The 13,067-nt window shown below is 46.4% G+C and overlaps 1 protein-coding gene and 1 non-coding gene across 3 annotated transcripts in view; both read left to right on the forward strand.

Annotated features, from left to right (window-relative positions):
- HAUS6 (HAUS augmin like complex subunit 6) overlaps positions 1-13,067 on the forward strand; it is a 1,011,950-nt gene that overhangs the window by 316,433 nt on the left and 682,450 nt on the right. For both annotated transcript variants that reach the window (XM_069625969.1, XM_069625970.1), the window contains one exon: positions 5,546-5,739. In XM_069625969.1, coding sequence (XP_069482070.1) covers positions 5,546-5,739 — 194 coding nt within the window. The remainder of the gene's footprint in view (positions 1-5,545; positions 5,740-13,067) is intronic.
- LOC138512399 (small Cajal body-specific RNA 8) lies at positions 5,902-6,031 on the forward strand. Its single transcript, XR_011281231.1, has one exon. It is a non-coding gene; the product is annotated as a small Cajal body-specific RNA 8 (non-coding RNA).

The raw sequence follows: 13,067 nt of genomic DNA on the forward strand, positions 1-13,067 counted from the left end.
TCAACTCGGCCCCAAGGGTCTTTACCAGACTCATGAATACTGTGGCTGCAATCCTCCGGGCTCAGGGCCTCCATATCTACCCATACCTCGACGACTGGCTCGTCAGGGCTACATCGCCGGAAGCAGTTCACCACACTTCCCAGGCTCTTATGAACACGCTGCACGATCTGGGCTTTTCGCCCAATCTCAAGAAGTCGCAGCTGCAACCCACGCAGACTGACATTCTTGGATTATCTGGGAACGTGCTCAGAGAGGGTGTTTCCGTTGGAGAACAAGATCACAGCCATCAAGAGGGCCATTACTCACTTCCTCAGCAGAGAGGTGACTTCGGCCAGGTGGTACCACCACCTTCTGGGTCTCTTGGAAGCGGTCCTATTAGCCGTCACCCACACGAGACTCAGGATGAGGAGGATACACCTGCACTTCGTGGCATCATGGAACCAGGAGCGGGGCTCTCAATCCGAGATGATCAACGTGCCTCCATCCCTCCACCAGGACCTCACATGGTGGTCCATGGACTGCAACCTACGGACAGGCAAGCCATTCCGGCTTCCCGCCCTGCAGGTCACCATCACCACGGACTCCTCTCTCAAGGGATGGGGAGCCACTCTGGACGATCACTCAGTACACAGCACCTGGATCCGACACGAGCAGGAGTACCACATCAATTGGTTGGAGCTAAACGCCATCTGGCTAGCGCTCGGAGCATTCCTCCCACTTATCAGGGGCAAAGTTGTCCTCATCCAGACAGACAACTTGACCAGCAAGTTGAAAACAAGCAGGGAGGCACCAGATCCCCTCCATTGTGCAGACTGGCAATCAGCATGTGGGAATGGGCCTTAGAAAACGACAGGCTGAGCAGGCTGGGAGCAGACAATTACGAGTGGCAGCTAAACAACCTTGTTCTTCAGGAGATCTTCAGCAGGTGGGGTCACCCCCATGCGGATCTTTGCCACCTGGCACATAAAGTGTCCCCTGTTCGCATCCTGGCAAGGTCAGGGCCCCGGCTCTCTGGGAGACGCATTTCACCTCCAGTGGACCAGCATGAAAGCCTACGCCTTTCCACCCACTCGCCGACGACTCCTTATCCTGATAGCTCCGTGGTGGCTGGCCAGGCCATAGTTTTCGGACCTTCTCAGCCTCTCAGAGGTGCCCCAGATTCACCTTCAGATGGGCCCAGCACATCTTCTGGCACAGTCATCCACCATGCCCCAGGGAAACTAGCCCTCACATCGTGATACCTGAGCAGGTAACGCTTCGGTACCTTAGACTCTCACAGGCCAATCTGGAGATAATACAGGGCGCCAGGAGCGAAGCCACCAGGACCAGTACAAAGCAAATGGACCAGATTCTTCCACTGGGCAGACTCCAAGGGTATTGACCCTTTGGTGTGCACTTTGGACGATGTGCTCTCCTTTTCAGCGCACCTCGCTCATTCGGGCATGCAGGTGGACACCTGCCACACATACCTAGCAGCCATTGGGGGCTTACAGGAACTCTGAGGGCATTTTCTCCTCCTCCAACCCTATAGTCCAACATCTGACAGGTCTCGCTAGGCTCTACCTGCCCGTTAAGAGACTGCACCCTGTGTGGGACATTAACAGTCTTGGGCGCCCTGGCGCACAAACCATTCAAGCCAATGGCGTCCGTGGACATCGGGCTGGTCACCATCACGACGGCCTTACTCATCGGTCAAACCTCTGCTCGCAGAGTCAGCCAGATCCAAGCGCTGGTTGCCTCAGAACCATATGCCACCTTCCACAAGGACAAAGAGTCATGCGGACGCACCCGGCATTTCTGCCCAATGTTCCGTCTGCGTTCCACTTGAACGAGGAAATAGTCCTTCCTATGTTTTTTCCTGATCCCAAGGATGAGGCACAGAGTGCTGCGCTGCCTGGATGTCGGGCGTGCCCTGAAATTCTACTTGGATAGGACCAAGGGCTTCTGTAAGTCGGGCGCCCTGTTTGTCACTTTCGGAGGCTCAAGACCAGGCTATCAGGCCTCTAAGGCGTCCGTATCCCGCTGGATGGTCTCTGTCATCAAAGAAGCGTACGTGGGTCAGCACAAGCCACTTCCGGCCAACATGCATGCCCATGCAGTTGGGGCCAAGGCAACGGCCATCACATTCCAGCGCCATGTCCCTTGGCAAGTCATAAGCAGGGCGGCCACTTGGACCTCTCCCTCTGCTTTCTGCAAGCATTACTCTTTGGATGCCGGCTCTAGATCTGATGCGGCTTCTCAGGAACCCATTTTCTTAAGGAGGGTCTCCTCTCCACCCTGGGGCTACAATCAGTTGTAATCGCCCATACAGTATGGAGGAAAGGGGACGTAAGAGGAATTATAAGTTACTGACCGTAGTGACTAACGTACTCCTAGTCCATAGTCCCTTTCCTCCATACGTTCCACCAACCTCCCCCCTAATAACATGTTTCATTAGGCAATGTTAAATCTATTGTCGACGTGTCAATGGGGACTGAGGTGTGGCGCTCGGGCGGAGTCAGGGCAGCGCATGCTCCCTGGGCGGCACCCACGCGCTCCTCTAAATTTATAGGGAACAAGGTTTTTTTTCTGGTGAAAAAGGTTCCGTCTCCCGTCCCTTGGAAGGGACGCCCATACAGTATGGAGGAAAGGGGACTATTGACTAAGAGTACATTAGTCACTACGGTGAGTAACTTTCGATTTCTGCACCATCTCTTTCTCGGACCCTTCTCGTTCTTAGGGTTGTGACTAAATTGGTTCCTTTTTTCTGGATAAATATGCCAGGATTAGGAAAATGATTGCCCCTATCGCACCTACTATCCCGCTTTTGGTTCCCTCATCGACATGCTCACCTTCAACTTTTCATTTTGATCTGGTCACTGATGAGACTGTTAAAGCCAAGCGACATCTACGTCTGACTATTCCTTTGCATCTGATTTAAAGCTCTCCCCTTGTATTGGATTGCGTTATTTACCACAGCTTTTCGTTTGTTTCTCTAAGACATGCCATTGTTTCTCCCCTTTTGAAAATACCCCAACTTAATCCTGCCCTACCCGACCGCTACCACCCCATCTTGCTTCCAGTGCTCATGAAACGTATGGAAAACATTGTTACTCCTCAGCTATGCAGATTTCTTGAAACGCAAGTCATTTACACTCTTTCCAAACAGGTTTCTGGCTGCTTATGGGAACAGTCAGTCATGATTTCTATTCTCAATGACTTGTCACCAATGCAGGAACGCAGAGAGGTCAGAGTTTTGATTCTCCTTGACTTCTCTGTGGCATTTGATACCATCGACCATAAAATTCTTAAACTTCCAAAAGACTGGGATGCCCCATAGCTGGGTTCAATTCCTTTCAGAGCGCAAGCAGGCGGTTTCTTCATTTCCTTGCAAGTCAGCTCCTTTTTTTTTTTTTTTTTCCAGGCTGCCCCACGGTTCTTCTTTATTGGCCCTTCCTTTTAACCTATACGGTCACTTGTTGACCTCATCTTCTCCCACAGCATTTGTTTTTATACATATGCCAATGATACACAGCTAGTCTTCCGTCTTGGCGCCCCGACCTCAGGTACTCCCAATTTTTACTAAAATCTGTGTTTGGATTGCTAGTAACTGGCTGAAATTAAAAGGGAGATCTCGGTCACCGGCTCTACAGATCCACTTTTCCTTCTGGAATTCTGACTTTTAGCCTGTTTCTCTGGGCCCGTGCCCAGCCCATAGTGCTCGTTTGAAGATGCCCAAGGGCTGTTTGCGCGCTATACAAATATATAAATAATTTAAAAAAAAATCTTCCCACAGGCTTGTGTGAGGCTCGGATTGCCTCCATTTGTCATTCCGGCTTCCAAAGGCTAAAACTGCTAAGAACCGTCTGCCTTTTCTACTGCTCCAATGTAGATCCTCTGTAGTTACGGTCTCCATTATGGCTCTCTGGTCTATTTTAACAGCATTTACCTTGGCCAGCCGGACTTAGTCCAGACACCCCAGATCCTGCAAATCTCTGCAGCGCGTCTGGCCTTGAATGCCCTCAAGCTCTCATTCCAATAGGCTATTGGCCGAGCTGCACTGGCTGCCGATTAGAAGCCGGATTGAGTTGAAGGTTGTGTATCGTACACCAATCTGTTCATTCCTTAGGGCTGCTTTTCTATTCGAAAAAGGGATGGATTTGCAGAGTGACTTCAGTATGTCTCTCACACCCCCAAAATGAATCAAAACAACTGAAAGCCAAAGGGTGAAGAAGCAGAGTGGGGTCCTGTAAAATACCGCAGAACCCCCAAAAAATTGAATTATGCCTTAACTTTTGGGAACTGTGTACCCTACCAAGTCTAACTGTAAACTGACTTTTGTTAGCCTTCTGGGCATTTTCTCAAATATAATACCTTTACTCTCTCTAGGTACTAATTATGTATAGAATTTACCTGTGGATTGTGACTATTATTCATGTCTATGGATCCCCTTTTGTCCCTCCAACCCCTTAGCATCATAACCAGTTTACTGGCAGGAATAGATCTAGTGTCTAATAAAGGAGTGTGAAGGATCGAACAGAAGATCTGGTTACTGTTCATTTTTTGTTTATCTACAGGTTGTACTGTGTTCCATCCTAAATGGATAATACTTATTTGAACATCTGAGTTTTTTGTTACTGTAATTGGTGTGTACTTTTCAATATACCTGTATAGTGTATTCTCTTGGATAATAACTGTAACTAGCCATCAGTGTACACTGTCACTTTAGGGACTGCTCTGGCATCTCTACCCACTGCAAGAGTTTGGTCTCCTTTAGTTGGAACTCTTCCTTACCTTTGCATGGGTTCACACCCCTCAACAGAGGGCTATAGAAAAATCTCCACATGCATCAGCCACTTTTTAGCACTCTCCCTTTGGGTCTGCTTGCCCTGAGTCCCCCTCCTTCACCTCCACTCATTCCCCATCCCTTTCCTGCCTTGCATGCACTGGTGGGAGACTGCAGCGCTGGTGTATTTTCTACAGAGCATGCCATTACTAAGCCTACGTGCTACTAACTTTCCTCCTTTTGCATCAACTTCTGAGCTTGCAGTGGCCAGTACACTCCTACAGGATTGGGCTTTAGATTTTTTCATAGAGCTTCACTGCTGCCACCTTGACTCTCCACTTTGGTGTGGATTGTGTGCCAAAAGGCAATTCCATCCGCTGTACAACTCTCTCCGATTAGTGGCACCATTGAGGAATTGGAGGGGGGGGGGGCAGCTTGCCTAGTCACCTCCAGATTGGTGCCTTTAGTACTACCCGAGGAGAACAGTCAGCTGAACTGTGTCCTGGCTGGTCGCTGCCGTCTTGGCCATCGCTTTGCATTATTTATTTTATTAATTGGATAGGTCCAAAATGGTTAGTTAATAGTGTAGTGTTTGTTGAGAGAAAAAAGCTACTTTTATTTGGATTGTTGTTTTTGAGTAGGCTCTTGTGCTTGTGGAATGTTGGAGAAATGTTTCTGTATTGGTCCAAATGGTCCTGAAATTTCTAACTCTTATAGATGCTTTGAAATATGTAGTGCTGAGCCAGAAATATTTTAATCTTAACTCTGCTCTCTTTTCAGCTGCAAATTGAGAATGTTTTTGAAGCTGGAAAGTTGAATCTTCTGTCTGTAATTCAGCTATTGAATGAATCCCTAAAAATATTGATTCAGGAACGCCGTCAAGCAGACTGCAATGGATTTAAATTGGATTTACAATACATTCAGGGAAAAGCTAAATTTGAAAAAGAGGTTCTGTCCCGGCAGAAACATACAAGGTACTTCTGGATCAATGTCTAGTTACTACAGATGTATGTAGTTTCTGTTATGTTTACATTTAAAAAACGTCTGCATGTTTTAGTCAAGTATTTCTTGCAAGAATAATTGAAATGCCAGTTTAGAAATCCAGCTGTTAAGTAAGCAAATTGATAATTGTGTGCTGGGAGATTGATACACAGACGAGGCTGAGACTGCTTCAGCTGTCACAAAATCTCCCTATATTATTAATGCTCTCTGATGACCGGGGCGAACTGAGAGAAATCGTAACGGACAGATACGGGGCAGACAAGTGTTCACTTTTAAACTCTGATGAAAATTGAGCATAGGATCTGGTGTCAGTGTTTTTAAGTAATCGTATAGTTTGCTTTCTGGCAATAAATGTTCCCACATTGGGGCCTTTCTTTCACACTGTGGTTGGTGGGAGTGGGGCTGTTTTTCAGTCCCAAACTAAAATAGGTCATAGTGGTCCCTTCCCAAACTCATGTCCCACATGCATGCAATAATCATAATGCATCTGCCTCTTTCCTAAGGCCTGTGGGTGAAGGATGATGACTTACATAGTTGCACCTTCTTGAGCACTTCCTCTTACTGGCACTGATCCATTTTGACTCTCGATATAAAATGTCTCAGTGGCATGTGATAAAATTATCTTTTGAAACATGGTCCTGAATGTTCCATAATGTGTTTTAATACTTGCTAACACAGGAGGGCTCAGATGGACCTTTCGACACCAGATGTTCTCTTTTGCTCTGTAACTGGTGATTTCCTCCACCAATACTAAATCAGTATACCAGTGTCTCTTAGCCCTGGTCCAGTCCTTAATATAATGGTTTGAACAAAGTGTGCAATCGGAACATTTTGACTGCAAATTTAGTCACATGCTACGTCGCTTCACATTGGTTTGAAACTCTCTAATGTGAGACTGAAAGTTTCAAGATGTGTACATCTGGTATGAGGAGCATGAACGTTACGTTTTCCTCTGACAGTTTAAGAGGATAAAGAACTGTGACTAATCTAGGGATGTCACTGCTTCCCTGGACGGAAGCTTCTCTTAAATGGCCAGGGAAAGGCAGAAGCTACCTGACTCTGACCCTGGAGTTGCTATCTGCAGAAGGACCACGTGGGAGAGGACAAACTCCAGGGAATCTGAGTAAGAACATTGGACCAAAATAATTCCTTGCCTGGATTCCTTGACGACAGATTTGTCATCTTCCCATGGCATATTGTGGTGCAGATAAGGAATCCCAATTACTTACTGATCACCAACCATTTGGGAAGGTCTCCGCCTTTACCACTAAGACGAGAATGATGGATATAGGACTTAATATCATTGGAGGCAAGAAACCAACTCCCCCTTTTAGTCAAAGGAGGATGTCAACAAGTATTGGGACTTATGTACACCCCCAATCCCCTGTATAATGCTAAAACACCAAGTACAGGGACCTATGGACGTTCTCCTCCCATTGGTAACCCTAGGACAGCAAATGCTAAAACGTATTGTTAGAACAAACACTGAGACGTGTTAGGAAAGATTTCATATTTGAATGTAATTTTCCCTCCATGTGTCAACCGCTAAACGTTTTGCTGCTGTTTTACACCCTGAACTAAACTTTGACAGAGAAGCACAGCCCTCAGCTGCACTCCTCTGGGCTTTCGCTCACTTTTTATGAGGAAACTGACATGCCCTTAAGACTGTCAGTACTGAGAGACTTTGTTTCCCTTAGTCCTTTCCTTATGTTGCAACTTTTGTGCAACATGTAACAAGTGTACAATGCAACTTACCTTACAGTACACTTGGGTCTCTAGTCTTTCCAAAGGCCCTAGAAAATCTCACTGGACTTTTCATGAACTGTGCAGATGTGTGGCGGACAGAACTGGTGGCAGCTATCGTTTTCTTATGTTTTTAACCCTTTCTTGTCAGGTTTAACTGCGCTTACCGCGCTTGGCACAAATAGGTGGCCTGGCTCCAAAATGGCCATGGCGCTAGGTTCTTTGTCCTGTCCTTTGGCCACCTTGCCCTTTCACCTTCCCCAGGTCGAGTCGAGCCGGGCTAGTCCTTATTTGGTCATGCAATTTCCCGCAAAACCCAATGCTTTTGCAGGCTTCTGCATGCCTTGTGTGTGCACCCCCAGGATGTGGGCTGGGTTGTCTGTTCCCAATACACATCATGGGTGCCAGAGAGTCTAGAGTGTCCTGAATGCCTGGGACCACTGTGGTCCGTGACTGGTCCACGTATGGAGTGAGTGTTTGTGAGCAGATCTCCCATTGGGTCCTCTCCGTTTCGGCGCGAAGGGGGAACTTTGGATAAGAGGAGGCTGGAAACACCACTACCATGTCGATCTCCTGAGTTCACACGAACAAAGGATAAGGAGCCAAGTATCCTGCAACAAGAAGTCGAGGAACCGCTGATGACCCGCTAGAAGGTTTGGCACCCTGAGCCCGCTGTCGTCCTGTGAGACCCCTCTGCATCTGATCGTCCTAGAAGGTCTGCGAAGACGCTTCGACCCCTTGGAATAGTTGGAACAACTATTCTCGGCACCTTCGTCAAACCCTGCAAGTAAGCCTCTTCAGAAGTGTCCTTGGGCCAACCAGTGGGCTGACCAGCGTACACGGGACGTTTGCTCTGTCACTGCCGCCATTTCGAGGAGGCCCTCTAAACTTAGCACACTGCTAGCTCTGTGTCCACGGCACCCTCACACCGAATTTCATACACTTGGCGTTCCCAGGTCTGAAGTGAGACGAGTGTACCCGGACTGGAGTAAACGCGGTTGCCATGTTGCCCTGCTGTGGCAACGAATTGTGCACGTTCGCTGCATTTGTGACCCCCTTCCCCTGAAGCCTGCTGCAGTGGAACTCGGCCGATTCTTTGCCCTGAGCGGAGAAATCGCCACTGTCCCGTTTGGGAATCCTCTCTGCATCTCGAACTACACGGTGTCGATACGTCCTGATTGTCGCATTCGAACCTGCCTTCGAAGTGGACTGTACTGGCGAAGTCTGGGTCTGCCTGCGTCGGGGACCGGTGAGTAATCCTTACCCCAACCGGTGGCCCCTAGCGCAGGTGCCCATTTTTACGCACAAAGTGGCCCCTGAGGGTCCCATTCCTTTCCACAGCTATTGTGAAATGGCGACTCCATCCCAAACTCTACTGCCCCTGCCCTCAGGTGGAGGTCCTGTTTGAATAGTGGGAACTTGTTCATCGCCTTACCCACCTTCCTGAGCTGCTAGAGACCCTATTTTGTCCATTGGCACAAGCGCGTGCGTGTACTATTGAGCAGAAGGCTCCTCTTTGTAGGGCTCGGACTGCCTCTTAAGTTAGATGTATTCTCGATGTGGAACTGGGTCTAAAGATTATCTGCACTGCCTGTTTTCCTCCCCATCTAGGTGGTCTACATATTTCGTGCTCTTAACTCCTTAGACCCCATCGGTCTTGTATATATATTGTGTTGATATTGATGTATTGGTTTATTCTAGTGTTACTGTGATTATTTGCTATGGTCTATTTTACAAAGGTCTTGTAATAAATGTATACATATTTTTAATATAACACCTGGCTGGAGTAATTCGTAAGTGTCCTTGCTCTGTGTGCTCATTGAGGTCTTTCAGTCACCCTCACCCCTCTTGAGACTTAGTCTTGACCGCCTGCCATAGCTCCCCTGATTGGTCTGGCTTGTCCAGATGGTACCCTTTTCCAGGAAACTAGGCTGAACTTCCGCCCCTCCAGTTCAGAGTCCAGAAATCCTTCTTAACAATATGTCCTCCACCTTTCACACACTGAGATGAGGAAGAGGAGTGGAGTAATAAATATTACTAAGCACGGCAACCCAACGCTGCGGTCTAGTCATTGGAAGTTACTGACTGGTGCCGGGACATTCAAAAACCAAACACCTGAGCAGACTGGGAGATTTGAGCCTCCCAGTGCTGGTTGGGGCATGGAAGGAAGCGAGGCAGTCTGTAGCAATGAAACGGGAGAAGACCTGCATCCAGAGCGTTCAGGCTAATAAGTGTTCACTGCGCTGCCAGGAGCAGCAGCAGGAACCACCGAGCGAAGGGGAAGGCAAGGCAAACCGAGGCTGACGCGACGTGCTCTCAGACAGACGGACCGCAAAGAAACCGGAGAGAAACGATTGACCCCCCCGAAGCTGCCAAAGACAACCACTAAGTCCAGAGAAGAATGGGTTACTGGGGTGCTTCAGCTGGTTAATGCATACCATTTGCAGCAAACAGAAGCCCTTACAGGGGAGCTGGGACATTAAGCTTAACTGGAGAAGGATCAATGACTCAAAGTATAAGAAGTTTAATTGGAAAGAGCCAATACAAGTAGAGAGAGGAAACCTGGCATTTGCAGGCAAATATTAAAAGTTTTGAAAAAGCCCTGGCAGGAGAGTAAACCAGGAACTGAAGAACCGGGGCAGACCTCTCCTCTCCCTTCATTCTTTTATATTGTGGAAAGCTGAAAGAACTGGGATATAGAAATTACACCCCCCCACCCCCTCCACACACACACCCACACACCCCTCCCCCTTGTTTTGTTTGTCAATTAAAGGGAAGTCATACCCCTTTTTTCTGTAACAAGAAATCGGAGAGCCAAAGAACTGTGAAATATAGGAGTGACTTTGGTAATAATTGTGTGAACAGAGAATCTAGGGGAAAGACCATCCGCGTTGTATTTGGAAAATCTAGATAAAAGATATATTGTGAACACTTACAAGACCACAGAGAGAATATCGTTTAAATGAAGACAAACCCAAGGGAAAAGGCATCCTTGTTGGGATTGTGAATATTCCGAAAGTAGTGTGCGAACGAAATGAATCCAAGGGAAAATCCTTCAACTTTGGGATTGTGGAACATTAGATTGAAGTCTTCGGATAAACAAGAAAATCATACGGGAAGTGAACCGCCCTTTTCCAATTGAACTTTGAAACTTTTTTCTATCCTGCTTTCGAGGAAAGCATTGGTGAAGTACAATTTAAAAGCAGCAGGACTGTTATGGAACTGAGCTCCACATAGGACATTTCCCAAATATACCATTTAAATGGACATTAAATTCAACACATTACTAAGTAAAATACCTATAAAACATATGTACACCACTTTGGTAAAACCAAATGGGTGGTCTGCCACTAGAATACAGAAACAGCAAATTGGCTACCACTATAGAATCGTCTAGGTGCAGCACCACAAACTTTCAAGTGGTATGGGGAGGCTGTCGCATGAGATCTAGGTGCAATGGCTGCAATCTGTTCAAAGCAATGATTACCCTGACAAGTCTTCCACGAGCAGCACACAGGCCACCCTCATGAATTTTTCAAGGTGCATCACATTGGCCAACCTCTCAAATCCTAACCAACACACTGGCTACTCCCATGGATTTCCATGGCTACACTTTTAAATCATCTAAGATCTACACATTGGCCCCCTTTCTGGAACATCTGGTTAACCGCGTTGTCCACCCTCAAAATCCATCTGAGTGCAACACATTGTATGACATTGTATGACCCCCAAATACATGTAAGTGCAATACATTGCCCACCCCCAATAATCCATTTAATTGCAATCCATTGTCAATACCCAAATCCAGCCAAGAGCAATATATTGCCTATGCCTTAATAATCCATCTCAGTGCAATACGTTGCCCACCCCAAAATCCATCTTGTAGGGGTACAGATGAACATGCAAGTACCAACTTCTGCTCCCAGTACTCGCCAGTACAGAGTAGGTGAAACATTATTCAAGCTAAGATGCCTTTACTCCATTACATAAATATAAATGTGACGAGAAAACATGCACTAAGGAAGAATCCATGACTTGGCACATTTAAATAGGCAATGCATATGCAACTGCCGTAAAGAATACTTATCCTAAACTACTTTAGTGTAGGAACTAAAACTAGATTAAAATGGAGCACAGTGATGCCCAGAATAGTGGGGGGGAGACCCTGGTTCGAGCATACAAAAGGGAGGGACTCGCTACACTGGTAGGAACAGAGTCAAACACATGCAGGGATAGCTGCAGCATGTATTTACAGGGAAAAATCAACATAAGGCAGAAAATCCATTCGATCCCAGTAAAATACAGCAGTAAATATCAGCAACAAGAGTACACGTGTTTCAGCTATTGCCTTCTTTAAACATTGCAAATGAAAAGCAAGACAGGCTTTACAAATCGAACTAGGCCTCTAAGGGGCCATGAAGCAAATCAATCTTAAAAGCCTGCAGAGCCACACACCAGAAAGGAATGTCGGGCTTGTTTGCACAGGAACAGCAAAGACCGAAAACTGATTGCAGGATGGCGAGTGTTCGACCATTAAATGTAATTATCGTCAGTGCAAGTAAGATATCCTTTTTGATGTCCTGGTGCACACACAAGCAAGGAAAAAACACACTGCTGGCACAATGATGGATGCCTAAAGTAGTCAGACAGGCAAGCAGAGCTGGCTAACATCCAAATAAATACAAGTGTTTTTTTAAAATTGAAAAACTGTACAGTAACATGTGATTCAAAGCAGCTGTTAGTTACAAGGAGCCAAGAATGTGATAATGTACCCGAGTATATGCATTGTTTATAACGAATGGAAAAAATAATGTGTCAATGTTTTCATTCTTTTATTTAAATGCACTATCCAACACTTTTCCCAAATATTCTAGGACTGCCGTTGGTATATAAAATTACACCAGTCCTAAAATATGTTGGGTGGGGTGTTTAGTGCATTTATATAAAAGAATACAAATATCGACAACACTGTAGTTATTTTTTCATTCGTTATAAACACATGGAACCATGTAAGTGCGGGAGTTCCTCACAGACAAACCTACAAGGACAGCTATGGATCTTTGCAGACATGGCATTGGGATAATGAGCTGTTTAATTGGACATTACACTGGTACACTGAGCTCTCTGCCCCCATTTTGAAACTCCATATTTGATCACACCTTTTCAATGCCCAAGGTTGGCCGTACTGCTTGCCAAACAATGAATGACCATGCTTACCCCAGATTAGTGCCAACCAATAAATCTTATAGATGGTGGTGAAGCACATGTTATCTGAATGGACGGCCACCAGGGAGGAGCTTTTAGATGGGGCGTGGGGGGAGAAGCGGGAGAGCGTCCAATCATGCCTAGTGCACTTATATGCAATATATGTAGCTTTATCGTGTGAATCAATGAATGTTAGAGATGGGTTTTGTCACTTGTTTGTCATCAGTGACAAATCAGCACTTCATCAACTGTTACTCAATGGAAAGCTTGGAGAACTTTAGTGAGAGCTTGCCTATTAATCCTGTTTTTCCCCTGCTTTTTGTGTATTGGGAATTGAGGCTGGGCCTACCTT

Source organism: Ambystoma mexicanum, chromosome 6p, assembly GCF_040938575.1.
Source record: "Ambystoma mexicanum isolate Mex_15411 chromosome 6p, UKY_AmexF1_1, whole genome shotgun sequence".
Taxonomy (NCBI): domain Eukaryota; kingdom Metazoa; phylum Chordata; class Amphibia; order Caudata; family Ambystomatidae; genus Ambystoma; species Ambystoma mexicanum.